Raw genomic sequence first — 15,320 nt, 5'->3', positions numbered from 1 at the left:
GATATGGTGTATTTTCTGCACTTTAAGAGCATCGTACATAGAGCTTAAATAAATTACACTTATTTGCAATAGTAAATTTTAATTCATGTTTATAAATTAAGAGTAAATACGATGTTATGTTTTTACTCAATTTATGTTTTTACTGCTATTATTATTATTATTATTATTATTATTATTATTATTATTATTATTATTATTATTATTATTATTACTATTATTATTAGCTTGATTGCAATACGAGTTCATAAATTTTGTCGTATAATACATTTTCTGAGGGAAATAATGTTGTGGTATACCGAGTTGAGTCACAGATAATTCATGCTGCCGCGAGTAGAAAAAGGTTCCAGAACAAGTAATCAACAATATAGCGCCTCCTGTTTGACTGGTGTGTCAGTCTGTTTTTTGTTAACATGTACGGAGGAAGTGACAAAATACGTGTGACCATTGGTTGCATTCTAGTGTATAGTTTCCCATCAGACGTAAACAGGACTTTCAATCACACCAATTCAATAGTTATGGATCGGTTTATTGAACATTCAAAACCATTGATAGATTTAGACATTATTAATATACTATAGGAAGCACATTCGTATCATTCTGTTGCATTTTACTATTTATATAAAATTCTATTGTTTGTAACAGCCTTCGTGCAAAATACATCTTTCAGATGTATGTTCCATTAAGTATAATGAGATTTTTCGTAGGATATTACGCTATGAAAAAAATCTACGAACATCTCAGTATGAACCTGAGACTTTTGGTTTCACATGACAATGCTTTCCCGTTGAGCTACTATCATTTTTTTCCAGTGACCACATGATCGCTTCTCTTTGCCATGTGATTGAGTTAGATAGTTATTAGGTTTATTATATTTTTAATTTATTATTACTGGTTTTATTATTATCGTTCGTTAGTTATTTTGTATTTTTTCTGTTGCTTTTTCATGACCTCTACTTCATTTTGCATTTGATTCATTATTTTATCCCTTTAATTCTTCGATCTGATATCCAATTTATACTTTATATATATATATATATATATATATATATATATATAGGTTTTGGACACTATTTTTATTTTATTTTGTGAGCATTTTTATGTGAAGTGTATGTTGGTCACTGGCTTTTTCGTAATAAAACAAATTGCAGGCCGGGATTTATATAGTTAGATGACCAGGACAAACCTTAAACCGTGCAACGTCCTTCCGGCAGGACGTAACGTCCTAGAAATCCTACCATGTTTACATATAAGTTAGAGTACTTGTATACGTTCGGCAGGATACAAAGTTCTCCTGATGGAAATAAAGTCATCACGTTGTTGCGAATGTTAGTTCAATAATGGCGAGATGTTTTCTAAAGGCTCCTTTTTTGATCCATTAAACATCAATCATGTGTGGAGTAGATCGAATTTCGCTGATAACTGGGGAATACTAAACCTACTCTTATATTTTTTATTTTATATTTTAAAATGCGCACTGCTGGAAGGTTTTCTGCTCTTCCGGAAGGACAAACTCATATTCTTTCCATTGGGGATATGTGTTATACCAGCAGGACGACACAAGTCCTTCCGGAAGACCCTTCCAGCAGGACAGAGGCTAGTATGTTCTATCACTAATAGTATTGTGTGGCTCCTGCTGACTAATGTAAGAATAACACGGTATCAGATTAAATAATCTGATAAAATACATCCAAACTGATAACTGATGCATCCAAAGATAAGTTACACAACAACAACAACAACAACAACTACTACTACTACTACTACTACTACTACTACTACTACTACTACTAATAATAATAATAATAATAATAATAATAATAATAATAATGTTTTAAAAGTTACGCAATCGGTATTTGGAAAGTATTGTCATATTCAAGTTTTCCAACTTTCAAAGTATATTTGGCATAAGGAGTACCAAACATCTATACCTATAGGTATTTACATGTAGGGATTTACCTATAGTAATGCAATTTAAAGACTGATTTAAAGAGAGAGACAGAGAAGAAATATGACTGAATTGTTTATTTTTAGAAAGATTAGAGACAGAACTTCTGGGAGAGAAGTGAACAATGCAGTATTTTTCAATGTAACTATAGGTTACAATAAGAAGTCACAAAATTAAGAAGAAACAAGAATGAACTTAATAAACTAAACCTACTTCAATGGTGTGTGTGCGTCTTCAAATTATGTCAATAATTTAGTGATAAATATCTGTAATGTGAACACCCTTTCGGAGCTAGTCTTCATTTATAGTGAAATATCTTCCCGAGTGAAGTCTCGGGAGGAAGTACCATCAACCCTCCCTTAAATTAGGGCCTAATAAATGGCATCAGTTTTGATGGCCACATTAAATACCTGAACAAACTAACTGGGCTTAGTGGTAGAGCTTATTTCTAATGTGAACAGTCCCTGTTCAACCACTTGGTTTTTTGACATTTCTTCTTTAATTCCACCCAATTTGTTCTATCCTTCACCTGTAAATAGTGTACATCTCTACTAATCAACAAAGAATGAAGGTGCAGGGTAAAATTTTTATTCCATTATTTTATAGATTCACATCAGTGGGGAAATAAACATTAAACATAAACATTTAATTATTCATTGAATCTTTGAAAAATAACGAAATCTTCAAAACAGTTCTCAGGGAGGAAATTTGCCCAAGGCAAGGCAAAATCTTGCAAATTGTTAATAATATGTTAGAAGTTTACATATTATGTTTGTTAACATGTGAAACTGAAAATCTCATGCTCGAATTTAGGCGCTCATTCCTTTTCTTAGAAAATAACAGCTTGAAATAAATCTCATTACATTTAATAGAACTGACTTTCCCTTATCACTTCAGAAAATGTAATTTCATATAAAGGCTGTAAGGAACAAAACAATATGACGTCAGTAAAACTGGCCTGCATAACATAAAGAAATTTCCCAACCTGTAAAGGATCAATAATTTTGAAAGTTGTGTAAGGAATCCATAATTGTTGGAATGGTGCGAGTGAAACTCCGATTTTATTCTAGTAGTAACCGGCTCTCTATAACGCAAGAACAGGATGACCTGAGGTGATGTGAACTGTATCAGAAACTTCGTACAAGTTCAGAAAATAAACTGGGATGTTCCCGTCTCACAGACAGCACTGTATTGTTTATTACAGTCATGTGAGTGTATCAAATGTTTTATCGCACTAGAAAAGAACGTTTGATTGCGCCTTTTTTATGTATTTTTTTTTAAATATCAGCTATTCGCTCTACTATCATTTTTAGAGTGGTATGATTTATGCTTATATGTATGCTATTCTTTCGAAGTACTCTGTTTCGTACATCTAAACTTTAAAAAATTGTCTATTTATTTGAAGAAAACAAATCATTCTTGAAATCTGTACCAAAACTTGTGGATATGATCGTGCTCCTTGTTTAGTGTACCTACACGAAGAAAAATATTTTTCAATATGTTTAAGAGTTGAAAAACCCAGCTACAGTAATGCGCCATCGGCTGGTTTGAGAACGATACTATTTTCTAATTCATTCATGGTACTAAGGCTTCATACCAACCTGTGAATTGTTTCTTGTCTGTGCCTCAGTTTTTCTGTTTATGTGAGTTGGAAGTTAATCTGTATGCCGTGCTACGAAGAGATAGGAGGAGCAACTATACAAAAGCTATTACTGATAATTAGAGACCGGATGTTTAAGTATTAAAAACCTGGAAAATAGGCAGGCAAATAGGCACATAAAATTTAAAAAATAGGTGCTAAAATGTAACTCGAAGTAATTAAGATAAATACTTAATACAATTAAAAAATAAATTCAAGTCACAGGTAATGTTCAAAGAAGATTGAAACATACCTGTTTGTTAATATAAGCTTGGCATGTAATCCATGTATACAGGGTGTTTCAAAACAACACCGACAATGTTTGGGAGATGATTTCTGACACCAAGATAAGACAAAAAGTATAGACCAACCAGGGTGCACAAATGCTTCCTTTCCTAGTTATAAGCTGCCGAAAACACGAAAAAATGAAATTTAAAGGTCCATAGTTCCAAAACTATGGGACCTAGGGTAGTCGGGTTAAGACTACACTTAGGAACTAATATGTCCGTTGTCCAAAATTTCATGTTTCAGAATCCAGCGGTAGTCAGGCAACAATTTGTATAGAGGGAGTTCGGCTACGGGCATGTAACTTCAGGTACTCATCTACTCCCTTTATAAAAACTGTTCCGAAAGTACCGTAGGATTCTGAAACATGAATATTTGGATAGTGCACATAATAGTTCCTAAGTGAAGTCTTGACCCGACTACGGAAAGGCCCATAGTATTGGAGCTATGGACCTTTATAGTTCACTTTTTTCATGTTTTCGGCTGCCCATAACTACGAAAGGAAGCATTTGTGAACCCTGGTTGGTCTATACTTGTTGTCTTATCTTGGTGTCAGGAATCACCTCCCGAAGTTTGTCGGTGTTGTTTTGAAACACCCTGTATTTGGTAAAGACATCCTATACAGTACTTTATCACTACACATAACAGTCCAAATTTGAATAGTCTACAGTTTTACGGCATCTTATCACTACATACAGCATTTATATTTCTTGGAAGAGACATAATTCTTACTTGAAATACGAAATTACATATATTTCCCAATAAAGTCTTCTTTTGAAGAAAATACGTAAAATAGGCAACATTAGGTACTAAACAATTATTTAGGCAGGAAGAGGCGAAATAGGCAAAAACTATAACCCCCATATAAACTTTAAATCGTTATTTTTCATCATATTTTTAATATTAAAGAACAGGCATTTTGCCTAACATCCGGTCTCTACTGATAATACTCTGCTTCTGTGTAGATAGGCAGATTAAAAGGAAAACTTAACAAAAATTACTTTCTTATTATGTTGTTTGAGTTCTTACGGACTCGAAGATCTTATAGATATCCTACTATTCTAAAAGAACTACTAAAAAGGAAATAAGGAAAGAAAGAAAAGCGAATGGAATTCGATTCATTGTCAAAATGTGTTGCGAAGTTGTAGCTCTTTACTCTGTTCATTCACCCACGGGGACTTTGAAGAAAAGATTCCTAGTTTGTAAACACATTGAGCACTTCTGGCCGTAGCACGTCGCTTCGAGCTTTTAGAGAATGAGTTTTTCTTTGTTTCTATTCTATATTTGTGTAAGAAATTCTAATTACAGAAGCTAACACATGTTTGGCAAACAATCTACTAACTTGTTTATAACAAATAGACTCAATATTGAATTGTATAAGAGAGCTAAAGAGGAGTATTTGGATTTTAATTCAAGAAGCAAATCTCATAGAAATTTTCGAACTCAAGGTAGAACAAATCTCAGCGTAGCAATGAAATGAAATGAAATGAAATCTTAAGTTTTACATCTCATGGTTATGCCGGGTAGGCTAAAGGAGACGGTGATGATGAGAAATGAATGAAATGGTGAAATGAAGAAAGTGGGAGGAAACGGGAGAGGCCCGAGGAAACCCACGAGCACGGTGTTTGTCTACCACAAAGTCCACACGACACGAGCTGGGATCGAGTAAGGGACCCCAAACACTGGAGGTGAACGCTCTACCACTAAGCCACCACGCCCCCTTGGTAGTAATGAGTCTCTAAATAGAAATGCAGGTGATCGAGACATTCCCTCCAGGACGTCGTTAGTAGTTTTAAGATTGAAAATAATAATAACACTAATCTGGTTTCGAAATCTAATTGTACTTGATCTATTGGAGTAATATCGAATGCACCTAATACTAGTTCGAAGTCTAAATTTAATCAATTATCCTTATTAGTTGGTGATCAGTCGGGAATTTGTGATAATTCCCACCAAGGTCATCCTAACACTAGTCGTATTTTTTCTAGGATGATCCGCAACATCGAGTATTGGAAATACCAGCTGATTCCGACGATTATTCAGCAGTCCACAGCTCAAATTGGAAATTTGAAAATTCCATGCTGTTTGAACAGTGGTAGTATTAGTAATTCGATTTCAACAGTAACTTGTAGTTATTATTACATAAGAAGTATCACGTGAAAAACATTCGCAAAGATATTTATATTACAATATTTAACATTACTATGTTTGGAGCTGTAAATAATGAAAGGTGAATTATATAGATATGCATTAATTCAAGGTAAAAGGAAGTGATGATGAGAGAATACTTTTCTATGAATCGAGAAGAAATAAAACAAATATCCTCGCATATGTTTTTTTTTCTAGGTCACTTCCGAGGTTGGAAAAATTAGAACGTTGCAATGCATGTGTGTCCTTGTATTCAAGTTCACTCAACAAAGTGCTCTTAATTACATTAAATAACAAAACATAATATGAGCGTCTTAGTGCATTAGATACACTTTGCAATTCTATTGAGAATAAACTGATAAAAGCAGATATTTTTGCCTATTCAATGGTTAATTGTAACTGTATCGTTGGTGAGAGGAGTAGGTATTATCTTCTTCCGAAACATGTTCTTGAGAATATCAATCATTATCGCTGTGATCTGCTTGACTTTCGTAAGTTTTATATTTCCAAATTTTATGTAGTTATTTGTATATTCAGATAGTCCATAAATTTATATTCATAAATAATCATACATTCATATATTTAATTAGTTCATAAATCTATCTTTCTATCTACCTACCCATATATATTTGAGGCTAACTGAGAAATGGAAGTTCAAATTTACTGTGATATCAATAAAAAGTAGATGCGTTAAAAATAGAAGTCAAACCCAACTCTCATTCCGAAGGTGCATATGGCACCTAGATATGTGCACATAGCCCTCAATGAATTTTAGATCACAACTGTCTAAAAACGTAAAAGTCCTTAACGAATTTGATTCCTAAAATTATAATCAAATAATCAATTTTTCCCTGGATTAGTAACTAAAGTAGTACCGATCAATAGGATATTCTTATCATCGCATTAGATAACTTCTTTATGCCTCTAAATTATTCTTCGGATTGCTTTATCATATTTTCTTCTGATCTTGGTAAGGAACTTGAATAATTTCTAAGTTTGTTTACTTGAGAAAATAAATAAATAACTCATGTTGTTCCTCCATGTATAAATTCATTAAAAGTGACATCTATTATAACTTGTTTACATAGTATTTAGAATGCAGCAAATCAGAAAACTACCACACTCGATTGAATAAGAAATATCAGCTAAAGCAGTGATTCTCAACTTAATTCCTATAACGACCCATTTTATCACATCTTCTTGCCAACGACCCCTTTATAATTTCTGGTTTGTGATAAGCTTGTGTGAGACTTTTTAATGTACCTTTCGATATCCATCTATTTCTGTAATAGTAGAATCCATTTCTTGTATATAGTGGATACACTAACTTCCCTAAAAGCGAATGTATTAAAACTAAATTTGGCCAATTCATTCATATTACAAATATCGAGTGCGGTTCGTCATACTGTTTCAAAATGGAGGCCGTTTGAAAAATGTTTAAACTTCATAACTCCCTTAATTTTGGGTCATATGATTAAAAAAAATAAAGTGATTTCTAATTTCGGTTAACAAAAACTTGGACAGTTGTTAAAAAAAGCTATTGCGTATTTACATGGCTTGATAATGTGCGTCACGAAGGCTGAACCGCACATTGCCGCACTAGTGAAATCATACCATGCTCAGATATCTCATAGCTCTAAATTTTAATTGTATCTCAATGTAAAAGGTTTTGTTGCATTTGTATTTTTCTGGCATTTCAATATGCAGTCCTCATTAGTTTCATATTGTACCTCTTTCATTTGAATTTATTTTTAAACAACTCTGCACCTGTTGAAAATGTTTAGTAGACGTAATTTTGTTGTTGTTCTTAACAATATGTATAAAAGTAAAATTATGCCTACCAGAACAAAATTCAAAGTAACATTTTAAAATATTTTCCAGCATTGGATTTTAATTATATTTGTCTTCCCATTACCAGAACCATAAGCTAAAGTCAGAGCCGTAGGTAGTTATTACAGCGCCAGGGGCGAAGTAGGAATCAGCGCCCCCTACATTTACCTCACCAAACTTTTCTATTTTGTTTTTTACATGTAAGAGAAGCAGCTTTCGTTGTTATCCAATTCTGAATTTCTACCAAGTTTCTTGGACAGAACATTGCAACAGCGGGTAGCGATCATTATGTATCCTTTTACAAATAAGAGCTACTATTTATAATGTTTCATACTATCGATAAGAAATGAAATTTCAATACATTAGAATCTATGCTTTTCTTAATGTTCGAAATCGGTGACAGCATCAATTTCCAGTAATAATTGAGAACCGTTTCTTTAAAATTTGATTTGTGAAAAGATGATTTTTTTCAGTAGGAATAAAAAACTGTTTTTCGTTAAGACGAGGTTAAACATAGCATTCTTGTTTTTAAGTTAATTGATGTTGCATATTGAGACTATCATTTGGGTCAATGTACTGTGAAGCAAAATTATTGTTGTAGTAAACTACGAGCCTTGCTGTTTCTACAAAACATGCTTTCTACATTAAACTTTCTGATGTACTACTGATGGTTTTTCCAGATTATTTTTAGATTTAATGGTGGTTTATCATCAAGGAATTAATTTTATTTGTACTACACATATTTTACAAATTATTACTGTGTTTTTGTAACAAGTACACTCAGGGTTAATTTTTTTATAAAAGTTAAAAACATATAATCAATACGAAACCTTGACATGACCACAGTATGAATGCTTAAGTCTTTTGTAATCACTGTGGGTAATTTTGTTAGGAGAAAGAATAAATCAGGGCAACCACAGTCCCTTCAGCAAGAGTATTTATGTTTTTGTGTATGTTCTTCACTCAATTTCAGTGTCAGAGTCTTCGACATTAACACAGACGTTGTTGGTATTCATAGAATTTTCTCTCGTTCTCTGGAACGTCAAAGTATTGCATCAGCTTTTTAAATGTCTGCAATTGTCTTGTTGCTGACGTGTTTATTTGCTGACGTGTTTGATAATAGAATCACTCAAAGCCTTAAATCCTTTCTTCCCTGGCTTCAGTACTTCAGCCTCAGTTATGGGTCCTGATAATGTGTATGCTACTGAAAATGTCACAATGCCTGTCTTGCTTGCTCTGTTGTAATGCATAACTTGAGTTTTCAAAAGTTTGAATGGTTGTCTTGTTTTGAGAACCGAATTCGATTTTTCTTTCAGATCACACACATTCCAATCCTGTCCTAATATTTTCACAGTTCCATGACTGCTCATCATGTCAAAATATTGACATGGAGAAAGAATTTCTTCTTTTCGTTTATATGATTTTTTTCTTTTCAAATTACCAAACAGTCTACCTGGAGGCATAAAACCGTGATCCCAAATGAGGAAATAGTGCTAAACTTTAGAACATATCCTGGACCTTTCCAAATATCTTGCTACGTTTGCCATCAATATGTTATTTTTATTCTGAGCCACAGAAGAATCGAAAAATAGCGAAGAACCTAGTTTGTCTTTATCTCTTCTACTAGGTTCCTCTCAAGCTCTTCCAGATAATCTCGTAAGGCTGAAGCTACTTCATTTCCATCTCGAGCTGATTGAGTTTCCAACCGAGTGTAGAACGATACCTCTGACTTATCTATAGATATCTTATTTCTCATTATGCAGAGGTTATCTGCACCTGTCTTGAATAGAATTCTTTATTAATGGATAACTTCGGGAGAAGCTGAATTCTGCATATCAAAAAAATACATCTATCTGTGGCTCGATACTTTCTTTGATTATTTGAGAAAATTAATTTGCTCTTAATTTGTGCACTCAGTATTTTATCAAGATTTTTCTCTTAGCTTCGGAATCATTGCAACATCTTTTGGCTGTAAGTAACAGTGCTTTACATGTAGAACGTGCATCTGAATGAGGATTCCCAAAGCCAGGATTAAATTAATATTCTTTTGAATTATTAGAGTGGACACTTCTTGCGACCTTTTTTCTCTTGTTACTTACAAAAACGCTTAAACATAGCATTGATATTTAGCTCAGGTGCAGGATCTTTTCCATTTCTTTCGAGCATGGTGAACTTGCCTGTACCTGTATCTTTTAATGAGTCTTATTATTATGTTTTCTGTAACATGTTCTTGTTCTTTCATTTGTTGAGACCCTCCACGATTCTCTGTAAGGAGACATCCAGATAAAAAGCGTGTCGCGATAAGACAAAGTCTGGTTCGAGACACACCTGTTGTGTCTTGAAAATATTTCGCACACAAGCAATCGTTGTGTCCGTTTAGTTTTCTTAAATAATATTTGACAGGTGTTATCTTTGGACAATCGGCTGTATTAGGATCAACAATAGTTCTCTTCTGCTGATGAATCTCCATGTATTTTAATAAAATTGCATATTTTTGAATTTTATTTTTGTTCAGGTAGAGAAGCTTCCTGAATTTGTCCTTATCTTGATAAGAATGTTCGGAGACAAAAGATCCGCCTAAAAAATTCAAAGTTGTCCCATCTGCTGGCAAAGCGTTTGACATTCTGTCTCATCTTGCCTCGCGCCCTGCGACTTGTGGCTCTCCCTCAAACTTAAGGACCTACGCTATAGTTGTGACGAGAAGGTGGAAGCAGCAGTTCGGCCATATGTCGCCAGCAGCCACCACAATTCTTCGCAGACGGCAGGAAAAACCTTGTTTCACATTGGCCCAAGTGTGTTGCCCGTAATGGGAACTATGTTGAAAAGTGCTTCCACCATTTGTAGCTGACATTGCAAGCTGTCTACTGATACCTCAGTGGCGTATTTTATGGGCTACAGTTCCTACCTGTGGTAGCCCTAGAATATTACAAAACAAAGTTATTCTAATATAAATTGAATTATATTGATAATTTTACACTTTAGTGTCTTCTTTCAATGATACAACTTTCTGAGAACTACATGTATTCCGAATGATCGACTAAGATCTTACGTAGTCTGTCTCGCTATCTTAAGAGGTCTTCGATATGACAACGCAGCAGTTACCAGTATGTAGCTACTACAGCGAGAATCGTATCGGCGCATTCGCCTTTGCTTCACCTCCGCCGACAGCTAACGAACGGACTGCCATGTAACAGCAGTTTCTTTTCGAGAAATCGGTTTCTTGGTCGTGAGCGAAGAGTAAAGGAAAACTACACAAAGGAATGACCAGGCAGTTTGGAGGTCTCGCGGAATTGTCTCGGACATCTTGAGCCTCGTTCGGTAGTGGTTTGCATCAACGCACATACACAAAAAATGTTTTACAGAATTTTGTCATAGTTGGCATAGCTGTTGTAAATATTTGTTTCATTATTTGTTTTCCGTTGGCAAGGCTCTTACAGACTGACGTTTCTTCGTTGGCTAATTGCTTATTTCAGTGTTCTTTATTACTGGATTAACTTCCATTTTCTGTGGTGATTAGAATTACCCCTGCAAAGCAAAATGTAGGGTGATTTCGTGGAACAGAAGAGGTAGAAACGTGCGATCGTTGTTCGGTAATACTAATAAGATATATATGTCTTGCTGGTGGAGAGAAAATCATATTTATCTACTTGATAAATGGAAGGTGTGTTGTAACGTTTTCTTGTGTTTTGAAGACTATAATAACGTGGATACTAAACTGCAATAATAATAATAATAATAATAATAATAATAATAATAATATACAGATGCTACAAAGGTTAGTGGTAGCCCAAACCATGAAATCTGTATACGCCACGGTGATACCTGTGTCTTTACTACCTGTAAAAGACAAATAAAGGTATCACCTTGGATTCATTACTTACTGAATAATCCTCTTATATATAATAGTCTTAATTTTCAATGCAAAGTCAAATGAAAGGCAAAAAACCAGTAAGAGATACAGTTAAGATTTCAAAAGAGAAAAGAAAATAATGTTCTCCCATGCAAATGAATAGGCTCAAAAACAAAGATTGGGCAAGTGCAGAGCACCTATTAAAAACACACATATACAACGCATGTTTAATCTTTCAACTGTTAATAAGGTTAAATACATACCTTGAACACTATTATGTTATGAAGAGTTAATAAGAATTTCTTTGAATTAGTAATATATTGGTTACGCTCTATCATGATTATGAAGTTAGCTTTAACTTCTTAAGAGCGGAGAAGATTTAAGTTTTAGTCTTGTTGAGAAGCTATTCTTTCAGAGTCTATGTTTAGATGTTTGCGCACGTCTAATATTGCCTAAATCGTAGATGAAATCCGACGATGAATTCCCAAACAATGACAACAATATACTGCTAATAACACAACATATTTTCGTTATTAATCTGTTTTCTGTTTCGATAGAATGGATGATCAATTTGAATTTACAGTAATAATGTTTTTCAGTTCCGGAACTATAGACAGAAGTTATTGCTATTAGAGTGGAATGTGAATCATTATATTTGCTTGTATATCCGAAACTAGTACCATCATCAATGTGGAGCACTCGTAGATACACATAAAGCACACAAATTAACCATTCATCACGCTCCAAACCTCCATACTATTTATACTGATGGAGGCAGGCACGTAGCCAAGGGGTGGGTCCGGGGGGTCCGGACCCCTCCCCCCCTTCGGGACCAGAAATTAAAAAATAAGGAGGGATGAAACAAAAAGAAACAAGAAATAGGAAGAATCAGCGTTAAAAATAAAGATAAAATATAAAGATAAAAATAAAGCTAAAAATAAAAATAGCTTTTTATCATCGCTTCCCTGTAGTATCAAACATGTTATTTCGAAAACAATTCTCTACTGCTCCTTTTAGCTTGTCATTTGGAACAGGCAGTAGTTGACGGAAAAATAAAACAAAAAAGTTATGTGGAAAGCAAGTCCTGTTAACATTTGATTCAACAGAGAAAGGAACGCAGATATTATAAATATTTTACCATACATGATTGGATAGTACTTTTTTTAATAGTTGAGGTCATAATGAAAGGAAAATTGTTACATTTAGATGAAGAAAAGAAGGAACGTAGATATTGTAAAATTTTAAAAAAAGTATTTTTTAAATATTCTTTTATTCGAGATTTCTTCATAGTTTGTTACTAAAATACTTACTAACATGCATGGGCGCCGATCCTGGGGGGCCGAGGGAGCCCGGCCCCCCAAAGGTCATGTGGGCTCCCTTGTTATATTTATGAATATACAATATATTGGCATAATTTGAATGCAATTTGCCTTAAAATCCTCATATATGCCTTCTGAATGAACCCCCCTCCAAATTTACAGAGAAATCGGCGCCCTTGCTAACATGTCCTAATTTTAAAGTCTTAACATACCAATATATGTTGCTAGTAAAATAGTTTAAAATGATCAAGCCCCTGGTGTGACAACCACAATATTTCATATCAAACTCCCACCCCCCCTATCACGAAATCCTGACTAAACGAACCAATATATGTTACCAGTAAAATAGTTTAGAATAGTCGAACTCTGGTGTGATAACCACAGTATTTCATGTCTCGGACCCCCCCTATTACGAAATTCTGGCTACGTGCCTGATGGAGGGGTTACTTCTCAATGTACTAGTGTGTATTAGTTTTTAAATATGTGAAGCTATACTTAATACTGGGTCTCACTTTCCCTCCTCGTAAGCAAAAAGCCTTAACACGATAAAACAACACAAAAAGCCTTAACACAAATTTTATTAACACGATAAAAGTTACTGAACAAAGCGACGTAGTAACTGTGGAAGCATTTCAGCAACTAACTGAAAATATTGGCTTCATAAGACACTGTAAAATCTAGAGGGTGTCGCATCTAAATGTAACAGAGCTGGTTCTGAACGCTGATTGGGACAAAAGTGAAACTAAACACCACAATTCCCTTTCTCTCCCTGGTCCAACAGAAAATTAAGCTACATGTTGCCTTCTTTCTAATAACTTCAGCAACAGTTGAGGCAAAAAATAATTTTATAGCAGGTGCTATCGACCATTCTGAGTAAGTACCTAAAGTATTCCGCTGGCTCATTTCAAATTTAAGTTAGTCAACATAAAAACTTTAGAAATAATTAACAATCGTTGTATCTTAAAATATAGTACATTAATTCTACTTTCAGATCGAGACAAATGGTTCGTCAGTTCAAAGTGCAAGAGTGGTAGATACATCCAGCAGACATCGTGTCCGATACCCTGGATATCCACCGTACTATCCACCACCATACCCTTATTACCCACAGGTGCAGCAACCAGGACAACAGTACCCAGGAAATGTTCTCAGTCAAGTGCAAACCGTTGGCAATTCAAGTACCAATAGCACGAATCCTGGAAGTGTATCACAAAGTGCTACTCAAATTTCAGGATTCCCATTTAATGCTTTTGCTGGTCGGCGATAACACACGTTCAGTTTAAAAAATAGTATGGCTATAATATCCTAAATGTATTGTTATATTTAAGCACACGATATTTAAACTATAGCATATTTCTGAACTAAAGTGTATGATTATAGTATAACATTTAGTTACCAATAGAAAATGCACCATACTTGTTTTGGATTTTTAGGGCGAATTCTTCTTGAATAATTATAATATTGCTATTTATTATCAAAATATTGATAATGTTATTAAGGTTGTTAATTGTCCTTAAAGTTTATCAGGTTTAACAACTATTGAAAAAAGTTTTCTGTACTAACATTTTATCCACATGTATATTAATAAATACTTTTAATAAAAGCAAAAAATATAATAACCAAACAAAATTAAATAAAATTCGGGATATACAGGGTTATTCAAAAAGAAAGAACATATTTCAAACATTTATTTCTTCCGAACTACAAAAGATAGAAACATGATTCGAACGTTACTTGATTAAGGAAAGTATACAATTTAAACAGCTCGGATAGAAGTTCCAATTACGGCCGCATTGGCGCTGCTCTTTGTGTGTAATGCAATGGCGGCGTCACCACAGGAGAAGTCTTTTTGTGTGCTTCAATTGGCAAAACTTGAGTCCATTGTTGCAGTTCAGCGAGCATTTCCACGTCAATTTAATAAACAGCCGCCGCATCATAAGCAAATTTACGAGTGGCATCGAAAATTCGTAGAAGATGGTTGCATCTGCAAAGGGAAGAGCACGGGACGTCCACGCACATCAAACGAGAATGTCGAGCATATTCGTACACCCCGTGTGATTTTTATCTATGGGGATACGTAAAAGACCGTGTTTTAATCCCTCCTATACCTGACACTTTTGAAGGTCTACGACATCGAATTGTTGAAACTGTGAATTCGATAACTAGAGACCAGTTGATTCGTGTGTGGCAAGAAATGAACCACCGTTTTGACATTTGTCGTGTAACACACGGTGCTCATATTGAATGCACACCATAATTGCTAGCAATAAATTGTTAAATTTTCTTAATCAAGTAACGTTCGAA

General features: G+C 34.3%; 1 protein-coding gene across 1 annotated transcript; it reads left to right on the top strand.

Annotated features, from left to right (window-relative positions):
- The first annotated feature begins 6,410 nt into the window (after window positions 1-6,410).
- LOC145662010 (uncharacterized) lies at window positions 6,411-14,444 on the top strand. Its single transcript, XM_081727348.1, has 2 exons — window positions 6,411-6,508; window positions 14,008-14,444. The coding sequence occupies exons 1-2, from the start codon at window positions 6,461-6,463 to the stop codon at window positions 14,281-14,283; spliced, it is 324 nt and encodes a 107-aa protein (XP_081583474.1). The 5' UTR covers window positions 6,411-6,460; the 3' UTR covers window positions 14,284-14,444.
- Window positions 14,445-15,320: the final 876 nt, after the last annotated feature.

This window comes from Thermobia domestica, chromosome 10 (genome assembly GCF_964235325.1).
Source record: "Thermobia domestica chromosome 10, izTheDome1.hap1.1, whole genome shotgun sequence".
NCBI classification, from domain to species: Eukaryota; Metazoa; Arthropoda; class Insecta; order Zygentoma; family Lepismatidae; genus Thermobia; species Thermobia domestica.
This window is presented reverse-complemented; position numbering and strand designations above follow the sequence as displayed.